At 45.3% G+C, this 22,781-nt stretch overlaps 1 protein-coding gene across 1 annotated transcript in view; it reads right to left on the bottom strand.

Annotated features, from left to right (window-relative positions):
* Positions 1–22,781, bottom strand: part of LOC122564589 (neutrophil cytosol factor 2-like) — a 75,056-nt gene that overhangs the window by 18,336 nt on the left and 33,939 nt on the right. Inside the window, exons 6-8 of the mRNA XM_043719677.1 lie at positions 14,215–14,353; positions 11,718–11,774; positions 3,421–3,540 (exon numbers count right to left, since the gene is read on the bottom strand). Of these exons, the coding sequence (XP_043575612.1) occupies positions 3,421–3,540; positions 11,718–11,774; positions 14,215–14,353 (316 nt within the window). The remainder of the gene's footprint in view (positions 1–3,420; positions 3,541–11,717; positions 11,775–14,214; positions 14,354–22,781) is intronic.

Consider the following 22,781-nt stretch of genomic DNA (forward strand, 5'->3'; position numbering starts at 1 on the left):
ATATTGCTCCTTAGGTCCCTTAAAAAATTTTCCCCTCACATCGTAAACCTATGCCCTCTAGTTCTGGACTCCCTGACCCCCAGGAAAAGACCTTGTCTATATACCGTATCCACACCCCCCAGGATTTTATAAACCTCTATAATGTCACCCCTCAGCCTCCAATGCTCCAGGGAAAATAGAGGGGTTATGTTCAGCCTCTCCCTGTAGCTCGAATCCTCCAACACTGGCAACAGTCGTGTAAACCTTTTCTGAACCCTTTCAAGTTTCACAACATCCTTCCAATAGGAAGGAGACTAGAATTGCGCACAATATTTCAATATAACGAATGTTTTGTACAGCTGCAACATGACCTCCCAACTCCTCTACTCAATGCTCTGACCAATAAAGGAAAGCATACCAAACGCTTTCTTCACTATCCTATCTACCTGGTACTCCACTTTCAAGGAACTATGAACCTGCACTCCAAGGTCTCTTTGCTCAGCAACACTCCCCAGAACTTTGCTATTAAGTGTATAAGTCCTGCTCTGATTTACCTTTCCAAAATGCAAAACCTCACATTTATCTAAATTACACTCCATTGTCACTCCTTAGCCCATTGGCCCAACTGATCAAGATCCCATTGTAATCTGAGGTAACCTTCTTTGCTGTGCACCTCCAATTTTGATATCATCTGCAAACTTACTAACTATATCTCTTATGCTCACATGCAAATGATTTATATCAAACCCAGCACCGATCCTTGTGGCACACCGCTGGTCACAGGCCTACAGTCTGAAAAGCAACCCTCCACCAGCCCCGTCTGTCTTCTACCTTTAAGCCAGTATTATATCCAAATGGCCAGCTTTGCCTGTATTCCTTGAGATCTAACCTTGCTAACCAGTCTCCCGTGGGGAACCTTGTTGAACACCTTACTGAAGTCCATATAGATCACATCCACCATTCTGCCCTAATCAGTCCTCTTCTTTACTTCTTCAAAAAAACGTAATCAAGTTTGTGAGACATGGTGTTTAATGAGATAGAAGGGTTTCTAAAATACCCTAGATTCAAGAAAGTAAACATAACCCCTCTATTGTACAGTTCATTTGTGAGGCCGCTTTTGGGTGCAGTTTTGATTGTTTTGCTTTAGGAAGGATATTATTAAACTGGAGTGGGTTCAGAAAACAATTACCAGGATTTTACCGGGAATGGAGAACTTGAGTTATAAACATAGGCTGAATAGGCACGGATTTGTTTCACTGAAGCATTAGAGGTTGAGCAGGTGACCTTATAGAGGTTTATAAAATCATGAGGGGGATAGATAAGGTGAATAGCAAGTGTTTTTTCCTTATGGTGGGGGAGTTCAAAACTAGGGGGGGGGGCATACATTTAAGGTGAGAGGAGAAAATGTTTAAAAGGATATGAAGGGCAACTTTTTTACACAGAGAGTGGTTCAAGTGTGCAATGAACTGCCAGAGGAACTAATGGATGCAGGTGGGGCCACAATATTTAAAAGACATTTGGATAATCCACAAATAGGAAAGGTTTGGAGGGATATGGGCCAAACATATGTAAGTGGGATAAGTTTAGTTCGGGAACATGGTTGGCATAGACTGAATGGTCTGTTTCATATTGTAATGACTCTATTCAAGAATGGAAGGAAGCAGAAAACAGGAAACTGTAGGCAAGTTAGCTTGACTGCTTTCATAGGCAAGATGTTAGAATTAATCAGGTCATAGCTGGATACTTCAAAAAACTCAAGAGTTAGCACGCTTCTGTAATAGGCAAGTCATGGTTATTAAAGGGCAGACTGAATAGGTGCTGAACTTGGGTTTCTAGAGTCATTTTAGGGTACCACTTCAAGTGTCATTATGAAAAATTAAAGGTCATGGTAAAGGGGCTAATGTATGAGCAAGGATAGATTGGCTGGCTGGCAGAAGAAAGAGTGTGCATCAATATATCCTTGCCTGTTGTAAAGTGACAACTGAAGACACCCATGGATCTGTGCTAGGGCCTCAACTTATTGCAACTTTAAATCAATGGATTGGATGTGGGAGTGAAAGCATGGTAGCTAAATTCACAATGTCAACTTCAGAAGTACATTGTGAAGATACTGATGGATGTAGATTAGCTGAGTGATTGGACAAAAATCTGGTAGGAGGAGTAAAATGTGTGAAGAAGTGGTTGCTCACTTTGGCAGGAAGAATGAAAAAGTAGATTTTTACTTAAACTGAGAGCCACCGTGGAATTCCAAGTTTCACAGGGATCGCCATGTTCCATGCATAAGTCACAGGAGTTAGCATGCAGGTTCAGCGTGTAATCAAGATGGTTAATGTGATGCAATTCTATATTACTAGAGGAACTAAATATGAGAATAAGGATGTTACGATTCAATTATACAGGACATTGATGAAACCATCTTAAATACTGAGTGCACTTTTGGTTTCAGTATTTAAAAATAGGATGTGAATTCATTGGAAGCAGTTCAGAGTTGAGTATACAGATACCAGGCAATGAGTGGTTTGTCTTATCTTATGCAGATAGTCTGCGCAGGTTGGGCTTATTTCCACTGTTTTAAAAAAAAAGGGATGGTATATTGAAATATATGTAATATCCTAAATATTCTTGACAAGGTGGATGTGAAAAGATCCTGTTGTGGGTGAATCCAAAACTGAGGACACCCTTTTAACAATTTGGGCTTACCCTTTTAGGGTAGAGCAGTGGGGAATCACCTCAGTAGGTTCCGACACTTTGAAACTCTCCACCTCAGAAGGTGGCAAAGCAGGGTCATTGAGTATTTTTATGTTGGAGGCAGATGGATTCTTGTTGGACAAGGGAATCCAAAGTGATTGAGGTCCATGGGAATGTGGAGTTTGAAACACAACAGCTCAGCCATGATCTTATTGAGTTGTGGAGTAGTTGAGGAAGGGCCTGTGCCCGAAACGTCGAATCTCCTGTTCCCTGGATGCTGCCTGACCTGCTGTGCTGTTCCAGCAATAAAGTTTCAACTTTGATCTCCAGCATCTGCAGACCTCACTTTCTCCTCCGAGTAGTTGAGGAGCCAACTAGCCCACTTCTGCTCCTATTTTGCATGTTTGTACGTTAGTTTGGAAGGACACGAAGGGCTGGAGATACACTCTTAGAGATGCATGCCCTCATTGTTCACTTCTTCCTTTTGCCACAAGCATTCTAAGTGACATGGGATAGTAATGAGAACCATGGGCTGCCATCTGATGTCATTCAGCTACATGGTGAGTCTACCAGTGCTCTCCTCCCCACTCAGTGAAGAACTGGGGACTTAGAAATGACACTCCGGTGATCTATGCATGATAGCAGTCACTGCTGTACCTCAAGGTCAGAGGTCAGGACCTTTTATCATCTTGAACACGCTGGCGAATAGCCAGAATTCCCCTGCAGAATAGATGGTGTTTATTAAAGTGTTACCTTCCAAGATCCTGCTGCAGTTGAGAGAGTCTCTGAATGAATTTCTCCTTCAGTTCCCATCTGTCTGCTGGCTGGGACTTGGGGAGAGGTCTGACCAACATTTCCAGACCCTTGCTTCAGCTGCAACAAAAATAATCTTTAAGTATTGAAGTCCGAAAACTTCTGGACACGTTAGAAAATACTCATATTACTACTTTTCGAGGCATAATCACTCACCCCCCACCCAAACGTCCTTTGACTTCACTCCATTTCCGATTTAGAAATAGGACCACTTGGACCATCAAGCTGACTCCACCATTCAACAAATCACAGCTAACATTCAGCTACAAGTCCACTTTTCCATCTACTCCTAATCTCATCAACTTTTTATAAACAAGGTACAGTGTAAATAAATCTCCCTTTTCCAGCTTTAGATATATGCATTGATGGAGCATCAATAATCTTCCAGGGTAGAGAATTCCAAAGTTTAAAACTGAGTGAAGAAAGTTCTCCACATCTCAGTCTGAAATTGTTGGTCCCCTGAGATTGTGCACCCATGTTCAAGATTCCCTAGACCAGAGGAAACAACCACTTAATCAAGCCCATGCAAATCTTCTACTCCACTCCCCTCCACTCCTCACTCTCTGTGCTTTATCCAGTCCTGTCCCCACTCTCAGGTCACTCCCCAGTCCTGTTCCTTCTCTCAGCTCACTCCCCAGTCCTGTTCCTTCTCTCAGCTCACTCCCCAATCCTGTTCCTACTCCCCCTCTCAGCATACTCGTCAGTAATGTTCTCCACATGGGACCCACTCCTAGTGCCCTTCCCCACCTTGGCATTCTCCACAGTCCTGTTCCCCATTTCCTACCTTCTCCATTCTCACTGTATGCCCATTCTGAACCCCCTCACGGAACCCGCCATCCTGTTCCGCACCTTGACGCTCGGTCTAGTCCTGATTCCAGTCATAGCACCCTCCGCACAGTCATGTGACCCTCTCAGTACAGCACTTGAAAGTCTCCTCTAGTCTTGTTGCCTTTCTCAGCACTCTTTTCAATTCTGTCCCCGCCTCCTGCACACTCCACATTCTGTTCCTCACTACATGCCCTCTCCCCACTTCCACCCATTCCTGATACTCTCTCGGAAATCTGCCCCAGTCATGAACCCCTTTCTTGGTACTGACCCCACTCCAGTCCCCCCACTTGACATTTTCCTCAGTCCTGCTCCATCTCCTGGTCTCCCTCTTCCCAAACCTGTTCCCCCTCACAGAACCCTCTCCTAGTCCTGTTCCATATCACAGACTCTTTCCAATCCTGTTTCCCTCTATCTGCACACTCTCAGTCGTGTGCCCCACTGAAACAGGGGGAATTGTGGATGCGGGAGATTTGAAATGAAAACTGAAATTGCTGGAGAAACTCAGCAACTCTGACAATATCTGTAGGGCAAAGTTCAAAACCACACATCACTGGTTTGTGGACCAAAAAGTTTATTTGGAAGCAGCCAGCTTTCGAGGCGCTGCTCCTTCGTTAGGTGGTTGTAGAGTAGGACAATAAGACACAGAATTTATAGCAAAAGATTACAGTATCATGCAACTGATGCGATATATTGAACAAACCCAGATTGCTGTTGGTCTTTCATCTTCTCGAATGGGTTGCAGGTTTTGGTTCATTAATATGTAAATCCCAGAATTTCTTTAAAGTCACATTCTTGAGATAACTTCAAGTTTTATAAAGAAAAGGTGACGTCTCAGCTCAGACAATGCATTAAAGCTGTGAGGTTAGAGTCTGTCTGTGTCCCAATCTCGAGTCAGACTGGTTCTATTTCCAAAGTGGAATTTATAAAATATCACATGGATTTACTGCCTGCATATTGTACATTTTTTGAGCGAAATAGAATAGAACATAGAACATTACAGCGCAGCACAGGCCCTTTGGCCCTCGATGTTGCGCTGCCCTGTGAAATCAATCTGAAGCCCATCTAACCTACACTATTCTATTCTCATCCATATGTTTATCCAATGACCATGTAAATGTCCTTAAACTTGGTGAGTCTACGACTGTTGCAGGGAGGATGTTCCATGCCTTTACTACTCTCTGAGTAAAGAAACTACCTCTGACATCTGTCCTTTATCTATCACTCCTCAATTTAAAGCTCTGTCCCCTCGTGCTAGCCATTTCCATCTTAGAAAAAAGGCTCTCACTGTCCAACCTATCTAACCCTCTGATTATCTTATATGTCTCAATTAAGTCACCTCTCAACCTTCTCCTCTCTAACAGAAACAGCCTCAAGTCCCTCAGCCTTTCCTCATAAAACCTTCCCTCTATACCAGGCAACATCCTAGTAAATCTCCTCTGAACCCTTTCCAAAGCTTCCACATCCTTCCTACAATGTGGTGACCAGAACTGTACGCAATACTCCAAGTGCGGCCGCATCAGAGTTTTGTACAGCTGCAACATAATCTCATGGCTCTGAAACTCACTCCCTCTACCAATAAAAGCTAACACATTGCATGTCTTCTTAACAGTACTATCAACTTGGGTGGCAACTTTCAGGGATCTATGCACCTGGACACCAAGGTCACTCTGCTCATCTACACTACCAAGAATCTTACCATTAACCCAGTACTCTGCATTCCTGTTACTCCTTCCAAAGTGAATCACCTCACACTTTTCCACATTAAACTCCATTTGCCACTTCTCAGCCCAGCTCTGCAGCTTATCTATGCCCCTTTGTAACCCGCAACATCCTTCAGCACTATCCACAACTCTACGGACCTTAGTGTATCTGCAAATTTACTAACCCATCCTTCAATGCCCTCATCCAGGTCATTTATAGAAATGACAAACAGCAGTGGCCCCAAAACAGATCCTTGCGGTACCCCACTAGTAACTGAACTCCAGGATGAACATTTCCCATCAATCACCACCCTCTGTCTTCTTTCAGCTAGCCAATTTCTGATCCAAACCACTAAATCATCCTCAATCCCATACCTCTGTATTTTGTGCAATAGCCTTACTGAAATCCATATACATCACATCGACCCTTTTACCCTCATCCACCTGTTTGGTCACCATCTCAAAGAACTAAATAAGGTTTGTGATGCATGACCTAGCCATCACAAAACCATGTTGAGTATCCCTAATCAACTTATTCCTTTCTAGATTTTTATAAATCCTATCTCTTGTAACCCTTTCCAACACTTTACCCATAACCGAAATAAGGCTCACTGGTCTATAATTACCAGGGTTATCTCCACTTTCCCCCCCTTGAACAAGGGAACAACATTTGCTATCCTCCAGTCTTCTGGCATGTATCTGCAAATATAATTCTGTAAATTCCTCCAGTCTTCTGGCATGTATCTGTAAATATAATTCTGTGAAAGTCACCCCATGGACATATCTATGGATATGTGTACATGAAAGAGAGAGTGAGCAAAAGTGTCTGCATGTGAGTGTGACTGAGTGTTTTTGTTTGTGTGTGAGAGTGTGATGGAATATAAGTCTGTGAGAGGGTACATGCATGGGTGAGTGTGTGGGGAATGTATGCATGTATATGAGAGCGAGTCTGCATGAGTAGGTAAAAGTTGTACGTATGTGTTATTGTGTGTATGCTGTGTGCGTGAGAGAGAGAGAGAGAGAGAGAGAGAGAGAAAATAGTGTAGTGGGATCACCTGTGCTGTGACATGAACCCAAGGTTGAGGCCATCCTCATGGGTATCGAACTTAGCTATCAGCCTCTGCTTGGATGCTCTATGTTGTTGCATATCCCGAAGTCTGCCTTAGAGGATAGTCACCCAGAGATCCGAGGCCAAATGTCCCTGACTGCTGAAGTGTTTCCTGACTGGGAGGAAAAATCCCTGTCTCGCGAGTGTTGCGCGGTGTCCATTCATCCGCATGTAAAAACACAAACGCGCGCGCGTGCGCACACGCACACACACACTCCCACATGCAGACACTCACTCACTTTCTCTCTCTCTTTCTCATGCACACAAACACACATTAGTCTATAAGGTGACTTAGCATTTCCAGATACATTCAATTTTGTTCAAAAAGCGCACAATCTACAGGCAGTCAATCCATGTAATATTTTATGAATTCCTCTTTGGAAATAGAACCAGTCTGACTCAAGACTGGAATGCAGAAGACTCTGATCTCACATCTTTCATGCATTATCTGAGCTAAGATGTCACCTTCTTTTATAAAACCTTCTTATCTCAAGAATGCGACTTAAACATAGTTCTGGGCTTTACATTTAGTGAACCGAAACCTGCAACCCATTCTAAAAGATGGAAGACTTAACAACGATCTAGGTTTGTTCAATATATAATTTCAGTTGCATGACGCTGTAATCTTTTGCTATAAATTCTGTGTCTTATGGTCCTGCTCCATAGCTACCTGATGAAGGAGCATTCTACCCAGTCTACCCCCTCGTAGCACACTCCCCAGTCTTATTCTCTTGTGCACTTTCTCCAAACTCCTGTTCCCGTTCACAGCACTCCCCTCAGTCCTAATGCCCATCACAGCACTCCCCTCAGTCCTAATGCCCATCACAGCACTCCCCTCAGTCTTGTTCACCTTCACAGCACTCCCCTCAGTCCTGTTCCCCTTCACAGCACTCCCCTCAGTCCTGATCCCCTTCAGAGCACTCACCCCAGTCTTGTTCACCTTCACAGCACTCCCCTCAGTCCTGTTCCAGTTCACAGCACTCCCCTCAGTCCTGTTCCCCTTCACAGCACTCCCCTCAGTCCTGTTCCCCTTCAGAGCACTCACCCCAGTCCTGTTCCCCTTCAGAGCAGTCACCCCAGTCTTATTCCCCATCACAGCACTCCGCTCAGTCCTGTTCCCCATCACAGCACTCCCCTCAGTCCTGTTCCCCTTCACACACTCCCCTCAGTCTTGTTCACTCCCTTAGCACACCCTCCTTCTGATACCCCATCTCAACACATTTCCCAGTTCTGCCTCCCAACGCGCACTCTCGCAGTTCTCCTGTTCCCCATCACAGCACTCCCCTCAGTCTTGTTCCCATCACAGCACTCCCACCCAGTTCTGTTCCCCATCACAGCACTCCACCCAGTTCTGTTCCCCATCACAGCACTCACCCCAGCCCTGTTCCCCATCACAGCACTCACCCAGTCCTGTTCCCCATCACAGCACTCCACCCAGTCCTGTTCCCCATCACAGCACTCACCCCAGCCCTGTTCCCCATCACAGCACTCCACCCAGTCCTGTTCGCCATCACAGCATTCTGCCCAGTCCTGTTCCCCATCACAGCATTCTGCCCAGTCCTGTTCCCCATCACAGCACTCACCCCAGCCCTGTTCCCCATCACAGCACTCCACCCAGTCCTGTTCCCTATCACAGCATTCCGCCCAGCCCTGTTCCCCATCACAGCACTCACCCCAGCCCTGTTCCCCATCACAGCATTCCACCCAGTCCTGTTTCCCATCACTCACCCCAGTCCTGTTCCCCATCACAGCACTCACCCCAGTCCTGTTCACCCCTTTGGCACACTCCTGTCCTGGTGCCCCATCTCAGGACACTCTCCAGTCCAGCCTCCCTGTGTACACGCTTCTCAGTCCTGTTCCTCTTTGTGTACTCTCACTGGTCCAGTGCCCTTCTCAGCATTCTCCCCAGAGCAGTGACACCTTCCAGCCCCCTCTCAGTCTTGGCACTCTGTCCTGTGCCCCTTCTTGGCAATCTCCCATTCCTGATCACCCTTTTTGCCTAATGTACCCCATTGCGTCACTCCCCCAGTCCTGTTCCCCTTCTTAGTACACTCTGCAATCATGATCCCCTTTCCCACACAACTCCCAGTTTTCTTTCCCATTTCCTGTACTACTCCTAGACCTGCCCCATCTTGCTCACTCTTCAGCCCTGTTCGTCCCTCCCGTCCAGTCCCCAAGGACAGCTCCCTCACTGGGCATTCTCCCCAGTACTGTTTCCTCTTCCCACTCACTGACCAGTCTTTTTCCTTCTTCCTACCCTCCCCCACTGCCACCTCCCCACAACTCCTAATCCGTTCCCCCTTCTCATTATTCTCTCTAAACCTATCCCCATCCCACAACCACCCCAGTCCTGTTCCCTGTTACACCTGTTTCCCATTTCTGATCACCTACATGGCAATCTACTCAGTCTTGTTTCTCCGACCTGCTCACAGCCCCACACCAGATCTTCCTCTAGCCTTTTTCACGAGGTCTGTTTGCCCCACTTGGCATTTATCCTATCCACTGCTCCTTCTCAGTTCGCTCTCATTCCTATTCGCCATTTCAGCAATTGCCCGAATTCTGCTCACCCTCTCTTTCCTAAACCAATCCTATTTTGAATCCTAGCACTGTCCGCAGACCTGTTCCACTTCTCCAGACCTCCTCGGTCTTGCGCCCTTTCCCCGATTCTGCTCCCTCTCTCGGCCCTCTCTCCCGGTCCTGCTCCCTATCTCGGCCCTCTCCCCGACCCTGCTCCCTCTCTCGGCCCTCTCCCCGGTCCTGCTCCCTCTCTCGGCCCTCTCCCCGACCCTGCTCCCTCTCCCCAGTCCTGCTCTCTCTTCCCAGTCCTGCTCCCTATCTCGGCCCTCTCCCTGGTCCTACTCCCTCTCTCGGCCCTCTCCCCAGTCCTGCCTCATCTCAGTCCTCTCCCCAGTCTTGATCCGTCTCTTGGCCTTCTCCCCGGTTCTGCTCCCTCTCCCCAGTCCTGCTCCGTCTCTCGGCCCTCTCCGCGGTTCTGCTCCCTCTCCCCAGTCCTGCTCCCTCTCTCGGCCCTCTCCCCGGTCCTGCTCCCTCTCTCGGCCCTCTCCCCAGTCCTGCTCCGTCTCTCGGCCCTCTCCCCAGTCCTGCTCCGTCTCTCAGCCCTCTCCGCGGTTCTGCTCCCTCTCCCCAGTCCTGCTCCGTCTCTCGGATCTCTCCCCCAGTCCTGCTCCCTCTCCCGAGTCCTGCTCCCTCTCTCGGCCCTCTCCCCGACCCTGCTCACCTCTCCCCGGTCCTGCTTCGTCTCTCGGCCCTCTCCCCGAATCTGCTCCCTCTCTCCGCCCTCTCCCCAGTCCTGCCTCCTCTCTCGGCCCTCTTCCCGGTCCTGATTCCCTTCTCATGACTCCGACCAATCCTGTTTCCCCTTCTCACAACCCCGCCTGTCATGTTCTCCACTCCTTTCCTCACTCCTACTCTGCCCAGACTTGTTCTTCCTTTCTGCTCACTCCCCCATCTTGTTCCACCTCTCAACACACTGCCCAATATTGTTATCCTGACCAGACCTCTCCCCAATCCTGTCTTCCCTCCTCCTCACACTCCAGGCCTGTTCCCCCTCTCTGAACGTCGAGTTCTATTTCCATCTCTCAGCCATTACCCCCCATCATTTTCTCCTTCTCAGCTCTCTTCCCACGCCCAGTTCCCCATCTCGGCAATTGCCCCAATTCTGTTCTCCCTCTCTTTCCAACCCCTAGGCATGTTCCCCTGCTTGGCCGTCTCGCTAGTCCTGTTCTCCTCTCAGCACGCACCCCAGTCATGTTCTCCCTTCCTCTTCCTGGGACTCTTCACAGCCTTCTCGCAGTTTTCAGCATTTGCCCCTGTTCTGTTCCCTTTCTCAGTACTCTCCCTTGTCCAGTTTCCTCTCTGAACATCCCCCAGTTTTGTTCATCCTCACAAAACCCTGCTCAGTTCAGTTCCCCACCTTCCCGCTCTCCCTGTTAACCCTCATGGGTCACTTCCCAGTACTGTTCACTCACACAGAATCTCACCCCTCATCCTATTCTCCATCTCACACACTATCCAATTCTGTTCCCTCTCTTGGCAATCTCCTCTGTCCTGTTCCCCATCACGGTCCTCTGCACAGTCCTGTTCTTGATCCCAGACTTACTTGGCACTCACCCCAATCCAATTCCTGTTCCTGCTCTCCACACCTTCCCCAGTTCTATTCTCACTTCTAGTCCTGTTTCACATTCCCACTCACTTCATTGTGATTGACATCACAGCAATAGGTTCTTCGGCCTTTCATGACCATGATGGGAAAAACCAACCACCTAACTCTTCAAATCCCATTTTCCACCTTTATGCCCATAACCTTGGCTTCACAAGTGCACATCCAAATACTTTTTATACATTAAGAAGGCTTTGGACTCTCAGACCTTACCCCAGTGCGGCTTCCTCTCTTGACACTTTCCCCAGTCCTGTTCAAACTCTTGGCCCTCTCCATAGTCCTGATTCACATTCAGTTTGACTAATAGAAACCTCAGCAGCACAGGACCCTAGTGAATCACCAACAAAATAATTGTAGCCATTTCTTTGGAGAGATGACGTTCGTACAACCACAGTCAGTATCGGAAGTAAATCCTTCTTACCTTGTTTCCTCTGTTTCTAGCCCAAACCTCCAGGTATGCAGTAGGAATTAACCCTTTCTGAAAAAAATAAAGAAATTAGCGTTCAATCAGAGAAAACTGAGCAATAAGATTATGGATAGAGCAAATGGTCATTGCTGGTGTTTCTGTGTGAATGGTGGAGGGTCTGGTATCCAAGTCAAACCTAGTGCTCACTCTCTAATTAATGCAGTCATGGTGTGTCAGATTTATCAAGCAACCTTCATGGCACCCAGTCAAATTCACTGACCTGCCAAATCCATAAGCAAGAAGAGATATGTTGCTCGATCAGAGAGGTCATTACTGCCTCCAATTCCCCTGACCTCAATAGGCAGAAGATCCCAACAGACCCCAGGAGAGACAAAAGGAAAACATAGACCCATCAGAACAGACACAGATGTTGGAAAATTCCTTTCCACGGATCACATTGGTATGCTCCCTTTCATTCCTTGTTAACTTCGTTGTTGAGAATAATGAACAGCTGGCAACATGAGCTGGGTAATAACTCGAGATTGTTAGATGAAGATGCTTATTAATCGAGGTTCTCAAATCTGAGCTTCTTTAATACCTCAATACCACCAGAATTCAATGTAAAAATTCAAACCAAGTCTAATGAAGAGGTGTTTATTGCTTTCTGTTGGATTCTCCTCACAGTATAGCTCAGGCCTTTATTAGTGAGGATAGAGCATCAATGCTTCTATTAACTTTCTCTCTATCACATACATACACAAACATCAGATTAGAATCCAGATTCTTTGAATCATCACCCCAACACAGGACCCTCTGACCCCATCAAACCGTTGAGTCACATGATATCTTATCATCATGACCCCAAAGCCTAGTCAGGCTACCTGACCCCTGACCCCAGCTGAACTCTGACTCCAATAGCCGACCTGATCCTAGCAGTGACTTACTGACCCCGGACAGTCATGATCCCTGACCTCAGCACAATCCTGGCTTCCGACACTAGCACAGCTCCAACCTCTGACCCCAGCTTAATATCTGACTTCTCATCCTCGGCCAGGCCCATGACCCCAAGCACTATGACCAGAAAGATTCCTGGAATGTCAGAACTGACATATGAAGAAAGATTGAATTGACTGGGCTTGTACTCACAGAGATGTACAGCACGGAAAAAGACCCTTCAGTCCAACTCATCCATGCTGACCAGATATCCCAACCTAATCTAGTCCCATTCGCCAGCATTTGGCCCATAGTCCTCTAAACCCTTCCTGTTCATATATCCATCCAGATGCCTTTGAAATGTTGTAATTGTTCCAGCCTTCACCAATTCCTCTGACAGCTCATTCCACCCATGCACCACTGCGTGTGAAAAAGTTACCCCTTAGGTCCCTTTTAAATTTTTCCCCTCTCACCCTAAGCCTATGTCCTCTCATTCTATACTCCCCCACCCCAGGGAAAATACCTTGTCTATTTACCTGATCCATGCTGCTCATGATTTTATAAACGTCCAAAAGGTCACCCTTCAGCCTCCAACACTCTAGGAAAAACAGTCCCAGCCTATTCAGCCTTTCCCCAATCCTGGCAACATCCTTGTTAATCATTTCTGAACCCCTTCAAGTTTCACAACATCTTTCCGTTAGGAGGGAGATCAGAATTGCACGCAATATTCTAAAAGTGGCCCTAACTAATGCCCTGTACACTGGAATTTAGAAGCAGGAGAGTGCAATGGGGGGAGGGGGCTTCTCACAGAAGCCTATAAAATCCTCATGGGATTGGACAGGCTAGATGCAGGAAAAACGTTCCCAAGTTGGATAAGTCCAGAACTAAGGATCACAGCCTAAGAATAAGGGGTAAGCCATTCAGGACTGGGATGAGGAAGAATTTCTTCACTCAAGAGTTGTGAACCTGTGAAATTCTTTACTACAGGAAGCTGCTGGAGCCAGTTCATTAGATATATTTAAGAAGGAGCTAGATATGGCTTTTGCAGCTAATAGGATCAAAGCGTATGGAAAGAAAGTGGGAATGGGATACTAAAATTGCATGATCAACCATTATCATGATGAATGGTGGCACCAAGTGACCTATTCCTGCACCTAGTTTCTATGACCCCCATGACCTTAAGCTCCAGCGCAGTCCAACCTGACCCTTAAGCCCTGTAACAGCCCCCATTCCCAACGTAGCACAGCACCAAACTCAATCATAACTTTGTACCCTGACCCTAGCCCAGCTATGCTCTGAATCCTGGTCCAAGCACAACCTCATTCCCTAACCACACATCCTGACCCCAACCCTCCAAACCCTTTTCTCAACACTTAAGACTAAATGGGAGTGTTTTGGAATCAGTAAATCTGTATGATCCAGCTCATTAATGCACATGATGAAAACTCCACCAGTGTCCATGCAGAACCACATGATTTGGAGTCAATTGCAATGTGTGAAGGAGCTGGTGTTGATGAAATGGGCAGAGTCAATATGAATGTACTAGTACAGGGAAAGAAATTCAAGCAGTAGTTCCCACCTCATTGTCTGCAATAACAGTCGACCATCCATCTTCTCCGTTCTCCAAGACAAAGACAACATTCCCAGCTTTTGCCTCAACCTCACTTGCTGTTTTTGGAGCAAAGTCGAACAGCACCTGGTGATACCCTCTTGTTCCTCTGAGAACAGACAACAGAATACACTATCTACGGACTACTGATACAAATAGTTGACATTCTCAACACTTGCAGAAGGTTCAATCTCACTCCAGGCAGACTGGAACACAAGAATTAGAAGCAAGAGTCAGACATTGCACTCCTAGAATCAATACTTACCTCAATTCCACCGATGCAGACTATCACAACATACCTTAATTCCCTAGTTTCTGAAAATCTATCACAGAGGATATAGGAGCAGGATGAGGTCATTTGGCTAATCGAGCCTTCTCTGCCATTCAACTAGATTGTGCCTGATCTTCTTTCTCAAATTTATTTCCCTGCATGATCTTCATATTCCTGGTATCTTTAGTATCTACGAGGAGAAAGTGAGGACTGCAGATCAGAGCTGAAAATATGTTGCTGGAAAAGCGCAGCAGGTCAGGCAGCATCCAAGGAGCAGGAGAATCGACGTTTCAGGCATGAGAATCGACGTTTCAGGCATGAGAAGAGCTTATGCCCGAAACGTCGATTCTCTTCCTCCTTGGATGCTGCCTGACCAGCTGCACTTTTCCAGTAACACATTTTCATCTTTAGTATCTATAAATCTATCAATCTCTGACAGGTAGAACATAAAACACCACCCTCTGAGTGATGAAATTCCACCTCCTTTCAGTCCTAAATGTCCTATCTCTTATTCTGAGACAGCATCTGGTTGTTCTACACCCACCAGCCATTGGAAACATTCCTCATGCATCTATCCTTACTTTCCCTTTAAGAACTCTGTCAGTTTCAATGATACCAGTCATCATTCTTTAAAACTCTTGAGGTTTCAAATCCAGTCTCCTCAATGTTCCTTCATTGGTTAGCATCCTTATTCCAGGAACCAGTCACTACCTCTACAGCAAGTACCTTGCATGTACATTAATCCCTTAAGGTATCAAAGCAAGCAGATAAAGTAGTTAAAAATGCACATGATATACTTACCTCTATTAGCTGGGCATAAGAGTTTAATAACATGGAGGTTATGCTGGCACTATATAAAATGTTGGTTAGGTCACAGCGACAATATTGTGTGCAATTCTGGAATCCACATTTTAGAAGGGATGTGATAGCACTGGAGAGGGTGCAGAGGAGAGTTACCAGGATGTCTCCTGGGCTGGAGAGTTTTAGTTTATGAAGAGAGAGAGATTGGACAAGGGCTATCTCAGAGCAGAAGAGGTTGAGAGAGGACACGATTGAGATGTCTGTAGATATGAGGGCTTGGATAGGGTACATAGGAAGAAACCTTTCCCTTCTTGGAGGGAGCAATGAGCAGGCAGCATCAAATTAAGGTAAAGGGCAGCACGGTAGCACAGTGGTTAGCACTGCTGCCTCACAGCGCCAGAGACCCGGGTTCAATTCCCACCTCAGGCGACTGACTTGTGGAGTTCGCACATTCTCCCTGTGTTTGCGTGGGTTTCCTCCGGGTGCTCTGGTTTCCTCCCACAGTCCAAAGATGTGCAGGTCAGGTGAATTGGCCATGCTAAATTGCCCATATAGTGTTAGGTGAAGGGGTAAATGTGGGGGAATGGGCATGGGTGGGTGGCGGGTCGGCGTGGACCTGTTGGGCCGAAAGGCCTGTTTCCATACTGTAAGTAATCTAATCTAATCTAAACAAAATCTAGTAAACGGTGAAGAGGAGAAGAGGAAAGACATTTTCATCCAAAGAGTAGTGGGAACCTGGAACTCATTGCCTGTATGAGCAGTAGAGGCAGAAACCCTAATAACACATCAGAAGATTTAGGTGATCACTTGCGATGCCAAGGTAATCAACACTATTTGGGCCAATTGACTAACGCAGACAAGATGGGCTGAAAGGCCTTTTCCTGAGGTGTGGATCTCAATGACTCTACCCGGGTGGCTGATCGTGAAGTAGTAGGATTTAGGTTATAGGAGAATATAAATGGATTTACAGGTGGGCAGATCAATGGCAAATAGAATTTAACACTATGAATAGGAAGGGTTTAGAGGGATATGGGCCGGGTGCTGGCAGGCGGGTCTAGATTGGGTTGTGATATCTGGTCGGCATGGACAGGTTGGACCGAAGGGTCTGTTTCCGTGCTGTACATCTCTATGAATCTAAGTGTGAGGTGATGCAATTTGGAAGATGTAACAAGACAGGGGAGTACTCAATGAATGGCAGGACACTGAGAAGCTCAGAGAGGCAGAGGCAACTTGGGATGCTTGTCCACAGATTCCAAAAAGCGGCAGGACAGATAAACAAGGTATTTCAGAAGTCACACAATACACCTGCCTTTATTAGTCATAGATCAGATGTTGAGATGACACTGGGTTATGGACCAACAGGTCTGTTTGAAATCACAAGCTTTAGAAGCGTTGCCCCTTCATCAGGTGAAGTAAGAAAGAAGCACACACAGGCAGAGTTTATAGGCAGAGAGATTAAAAGATCATACAAATGGTGTGAGTGGAGTGTTGAAAAGTGAGGTTTGTGTGGTGGTTCAGCACAGATTTAATACCAATCTCTTTACCATGTCTTTACATAGAGATGCCACATTCCAAGACACTTCACAGAAGCATCATTGAACAGAATTGGAGTCTGAATTGTGTATTAAATTAGTGCAGAAGAAAGAGCACTTAAAAGGAGTATGGAGATTGGGCTGTCCAGAGATGGCAAGCCAGAGTAGAAGGCCTGAGTACCTGAAAGCACAGTTACCAGAGGTGAAGCAGTTAAAAGTATTATTTTAAAAATCACTCACAGGATGTGGTCGTCGCTGGCTAATTGTCTCTTCAACTGAAGTGGGCATTTAAGAGGGCAGTTAACCACACTGCTATGGATGTGGAGTCATATGTAAGCCAGACCAGGTGAGAATGGCAGATTTCCTTCCCTAAAAGACTGAGTGAAGTTGATGGATCTTCCCCAACAATGGTTTCATGATTATCATTTGAACCCAGGTTCCCAGAACATTATCTGGATCTCTGGATTAACAGTCTAGCAAAAATTCCACTAGACCATCTCCTCACATTTAAGCAGGCAGAATTGGAAGTGAGAACAGACATCTCAGAGGCTAGATGGATAAAAGAGGTAAGGAGGGGTGAGCTGATACAGTGATTTCAAAATATGGATGAGAATTCTGAAATTAAGACTTTGTTTGACCTGTAGCAATGTAGGTCTGCAAGCACAAGGGCAAGTGAGATTTGGTCCATGTCAAGATAGGATTGTTTACAGAGATTTAATGTAGGAGATCAGTTAGGGGTGCATCAGAATAGTGAAATTCAAAGGGAATGAAAGCATGGCTGAGAGTTTCAGAAGCAAACATGCTCAGGCAGAAGTGAAATCAGGCAATATTCTAGAGGAGAGCTGGTAGCACAGTGGTAACATAATCCAGAGGCCCTAGCGAATGCTCAGGGCCACTGGTTTCACTATAACATCTGCTAGAAACTGAAATTAAATCAACTATTGTTGATTGCTGTAAGACGTCATCTGGTTCACTCATATTCACACATTAGAGAAGGAAGTTTGCTGTCTGGCCTATGTGTAACTCAGAACCACAGCTGTGTGGGAGACTCATTAGCACCTTCTGAAAGGACCGAGAAGGCCACTTGGTTCAAGAGCAATGACAATGGCCACATTTATGATAATACTATGGCTTTAAGAGGTCATGAGGTAAACAGCTTGTGAGGGGTTGTTTTTTTTAAAAAAAGTTGGAACACTAGAAGCAGCCTGAATGGGTGTGGTCAAGCTCCCACAGAACCAGGATTTTTAGTTTCTTAGTTTTTCAGTAGTAGTTGTTGCTGGCTCTGTTGCTGCAGAATATCTCTTCTTGCTACTCACTCTCTCAGTTCTCATGATGTTTTTCCTAATGGGCTGCTGGAGTTATATGTGAGACAATCTGTTTTCTAAATTTGCCTTTTGCCAAGTATGTCTGGATGGGACATTGCTATGTCAGAACAGTTATTTAGTAATAGTTACTGAATCTATTATTCTGTTACGTTTTCCAACAGAGTTACAGTAAAGTCAATTCTTTTCTTAATTCTATCTTCTTTTGTATTTTAACTACAGCGAACAAATAAATTGTGTTTTGCTTCACATTGAGTAGGTTGACCAATAGAATTGCATCTGGAATGCAACACCTTATAATTACTTTTAAAATAAGAAAATGTTAGAGTCAAGGCTACTTTCTTAATAGATTTTGAAGGTGCGTGGTCTGTCAGGGGGGTGGGGGTGTAAGCTGGATGGCTGATTTGCAATATAGAGTGATGCTAGCCTTTACCAAAGATATGTTTTGCGCCATTTTTTTCTTGCAGAAAGGTGTTGCCAATATGCCTACTTCAGAAGCAGTGGGTAAACAGCTTTGAGCTCCCAGAGTACTTTTTAAAAATTAGACAAAAGAAGTGTGAGTGGGTAGAGTCAGGCTCACACAGAGCCAGGGTGGTAGTTTTGCTTTCAACTGAAGTTGAAGTTGCTGTTTTTTGGCTGTTGAAGCTGCTAGTTACAGCTCTCTCTCTCTCTGCTGTAGGAAAAGCACGAGTTCTCTCTTGGCTGTTAGGTTGTTTATTTCAGTGTTCCTTTCTCTTGGACTGGTGATCGCATGTAAGAGCATCCATTTCACTCAATTTGCCTTTGCCATGTGTGTTACATTGGAACAGTTGAATTAAATAGTTAAATAAAATATTATTTTATTAAGTATTTCAATGGAGTTGAAGTTATGCCAATTCTTCTTTATTGGTTGTATTTTAACTGTAGTATAAGAATAAAGTCAGTTTTGCTTAAAGCCAAGTAGTTTTACCAATCGATTTACATCTGGAACACAGCACCTTCGTTCTCTAGGATTTGAGAAACTGCAATGGATGTTGTCGGAAAACAGGCTAAACTTTGTTCCTTTACCTTATTTAAATAAGACAAAAGTTAGGGTCTATGCTATCTCCTTGATATATTTTGAGTGCGCTTGGTTTGATCCAGAACACCAATAGTGTGGGTTCGATTCCCATACCAGCTGAGATTACAATGAAGAACTCTCCTTCTCAAAGTCTCCCTTCACCTGATGCATGGGGACCCTCAGGTTAAACCAGTCTCTAATGAGACAACAACCCTATTGTTTGGGGCAGAAGGTGTGAGGAAAAACCTTTTCACCCAGAGGGCGAAGAATCTGGAACTCACTGCCTGTTGAGGGTGGTAGAGGTAGAAATATCATAATATTAGTACTGAGGTGTGCATTTGCAATATCAAGGCATACAAGGCTATGGAGACAGTGAGGACTTCAGATGCTGAAGTATCACAGTGGAGAGTGTGGTGCTGAAAAACACAGGTCAGGCAGCATCAGAGAAGCAGAAGAATCAACATTTCTGGCATAAGTCCTTCATCGCGAATGAGGCTTGTGAGCCGAGGGGGTAGAGAGATAAATGGGAGGGAGGTGGAGCTGGGGAGGAAGGCAGCTGAGAGTGCGATAGGTAGATGAAGGTGGGGAGTAATGGTGACAGGTCAGAAAGGAGGGTGGAGCGGATAGGTGGGACGGAAGATGGACAGGTAGGAAGGTCATGAGAGTGATGCAGAGTTGAAAGACTGGATCCGGGATAGGTGAGGGGAGGGGAAATGAGGAAACTGGTGAAAGGTTATGGGGCAAGTACCAGAAAATTGGATTAGAATAGATTAGATTAGATTAGATTACATTACAGTGTGGAAACAGGCCCTTCGGCCCAACAAGGGTCTCTGGCGCTGTGAGGCAGCAGTGCTAACCACTGTGCCACCGTGCCGCCCACAAATAGTTAAGTGTGAGCCAATGTGACAGACCAAAGGGCCTTTTCTGTGCTGTAAGTTCTGTGAAGTCCTTTTTTAAAAAAGAAAGATCAGAAAGTCATTGAGAACAGTGATTAAATGCATAGCTTTCAAGAAAATACACAGTTCTGTCACATGCCCAGCAAGATTTCTGTGAAGCTAATTCATGGAAAATTTACACTACTGAGTTTATGTCAGACAGAGAAACCAGACTGGGAATTTTAACTTTAGTTTTTGACATCAGTTTAGGAGGATTTTGTTTTAAATTCAGGATAATAGTCTCCCTAGCAGATGAGTTTTACTGTGTAAAGTCTCCAGACGATGAGAGCTTGTATGGAGGTTTTCAAGTTGTTAGAACCGAAAGAGTTCTATGCCACCAGCCTGGAAAATAAGTCATAAAATTGCCTCAACAGCCCAAAGGAGATCTGCAAATAGTCAGTTAAATTATAAATTAAACAGTTGAGTTCAAAATAATATTTCTGTCAGAATTGAGAAATTGGAGTGGATATTGTTGGAAAACAGGTTCAAACTTTGTTCCACTGCCATTTCAGTAACTCCAGCAGGATGCCATTACCAAACACAGTTATAGGATCATACAGTACAAGACAGGCCTTTAGACCCATCAAATCTGTGCTGAACTATCTACACAAACCCCACTTTCCAGCACTTGGCCCATAGCTTCAAATATTATAATATTCAAACATCTTTTCTTTCACCTCACTGTCAGCATTCTGCAAGGGACCATCACCGCCTTGACACACTAATCCATTTCTCATCACACCAAATATTTCTTCACTGCCCCATTTCACCTTGAAATCACAGATGATGTAACACTTACCATTCATTTTCTCCCCCCTCACTGTGCAAGACTCCAAACACACCTTCCAAGCAAAGCAGTACTTTACATGTACTTCTTTCAATCTGGTCTACTGCATTTGTGGCTCACAATGCAGTCTTAAGGGGTGAGACCAAACAATGCTTTGTGGAACACCTCTTCCCTGTCCGTAGGAATAAAGTACCATTTCAATAAAGTAACTTATTGTCATGCCAACATTTCTATCCAGGCCTGTTCCAATGAATTTGAGGATCCGCAATTTGTTTTACATTTTAGCACTTTATAGCCTTCAGATCTCAACATTGAATTCCAAAACATTTAGAAACTGATCACATTACGTTTTATGTTACTGGAGAAAGAATAAAGAATTGTGGATGCTGGCAATCTAGATCAAAAAAAGAAATTGCGAGAGAAACTCAGCAAGTTCTGGCAGCATCTGTGGGCAGAAAGCAGTAACATTTCAAATCCAGTGACTCTTCATCAGAACGAATAGCAGCTAGTAAAAAATGGTATTTCTGCTTAAGACTGGGAGGTGGGAGAGATGTGAGCAGACAGGTGGAGACAGAGCCTAGAGAAAGAGAGATATAAAGAAGGTATTATTGACACGGGAATATTAATAGTAAGCCAGGACAGAAGAGAAGATGAATAACTGATAATGAGAGCTAAGACTATGAGACATTGGGACATTGCCTGTTAAAAGCAACCCTTGTCATGACAGGACCAGGTATGGGGGTGAGGACATAATCAGGTCTAAAGTTATTGAACTCGATGTTGAGTCCGAGACGTTGCAGGGTCCCTAGGTAGAAAATTAGATGCTGTCCTTACAAATTGTACTGAGGCAGGCCTGAGACAGACAGTTGGCATGACAGAAAGCTCAGGACCATTTTTACGGACAGTCCACGTTTCATCTTTCAAATGTAGTGGAGATCACATTGTGAGCAGTGAATACAGTAGACTAGATTCAATGAAGTTCAGTAATCACTGCTTCACCTCCAAGATACATCTGGACATTGGATAATGATATTGATTCAGTCCATCTGCTAATTCGGCCCAAATGATTTTTTTATTGTCACATGTATTTATCACAAATATACTGGAATAAGTTGTGTAATGTTGCCGCTCTCCAGTGCCATCTTAAACACAGAAATAAACTTTATTAAATCACCTCATGGGATTAGCGGCCTCCATGTTTTCAGCAGCAGTGGGAGTGGTGAGAGCGGGGACCTCGGGAATAGGCACAGCGCACGCTGAGCAGGAGCGGACACGGGACTGCTGAGGAAGTGAGGTAATATGTTTGGGTGGTTGCTTTACCCGAAACACTACTTAGGTAGTGTCTCCCACCCCTCCATGTTTTCAGCAGCAGTGGGAGTGGTGAGAGCGGGGACCTCGGGAATAGGCACAGCGCACGCTGAGCAGGAGCGGACACGGGACTGCTGAGGAAGTGAGGTAATATGTTTGGGTGGTTGCTTTACCCGAAACACTACTTAGGTAGTGTCTCCCACCCATCCACCCCCTCTAACAATAAAAAAGGTTCTGTGCACCGATTTGGTAAGGATCCTAGTTTATTTTTCAATAGTTTCTTTGGGAATTCAGAACAGTGGGAATGAATGTTAGGGCAGTTGCATGCTCCTCCTGTAGGATTTGGAAGGTAAGGGTCACCACTAGTGTTCCCACTGACTTCATCTATGGGAAGTGCATCCGCCTCAAGCTCCACAGAAACTGCGATAGGGAACTGGAACTGAAGCTGGAGCTGGATGAATTTCGGATCATTCGGGAGGCAGAGGGGGCAATAGAGAGGAGTTACAGGGAAGTAGTCACACCTCAGGTACAGGAAAAAGGTA

Source organism: Chiloscyllium plagiosum, chromosome 30 (assembly GCF_004010195.1).
Source record: "Chiloscyllium plagiosum isolate BGI_BamShark_2017 chromosome 30, ASM401019v2, whole genome shotgun sequence".
In the NCBI taxonomy this organism is placed as follows: domain Eukaryota; kingdom Metazoa; phylum Chordata; class Chondrichthyes; order Orectolobiformes; family Hemiscylliidae; genus Chiloscyllium; species Chiloscyllium plagiosum.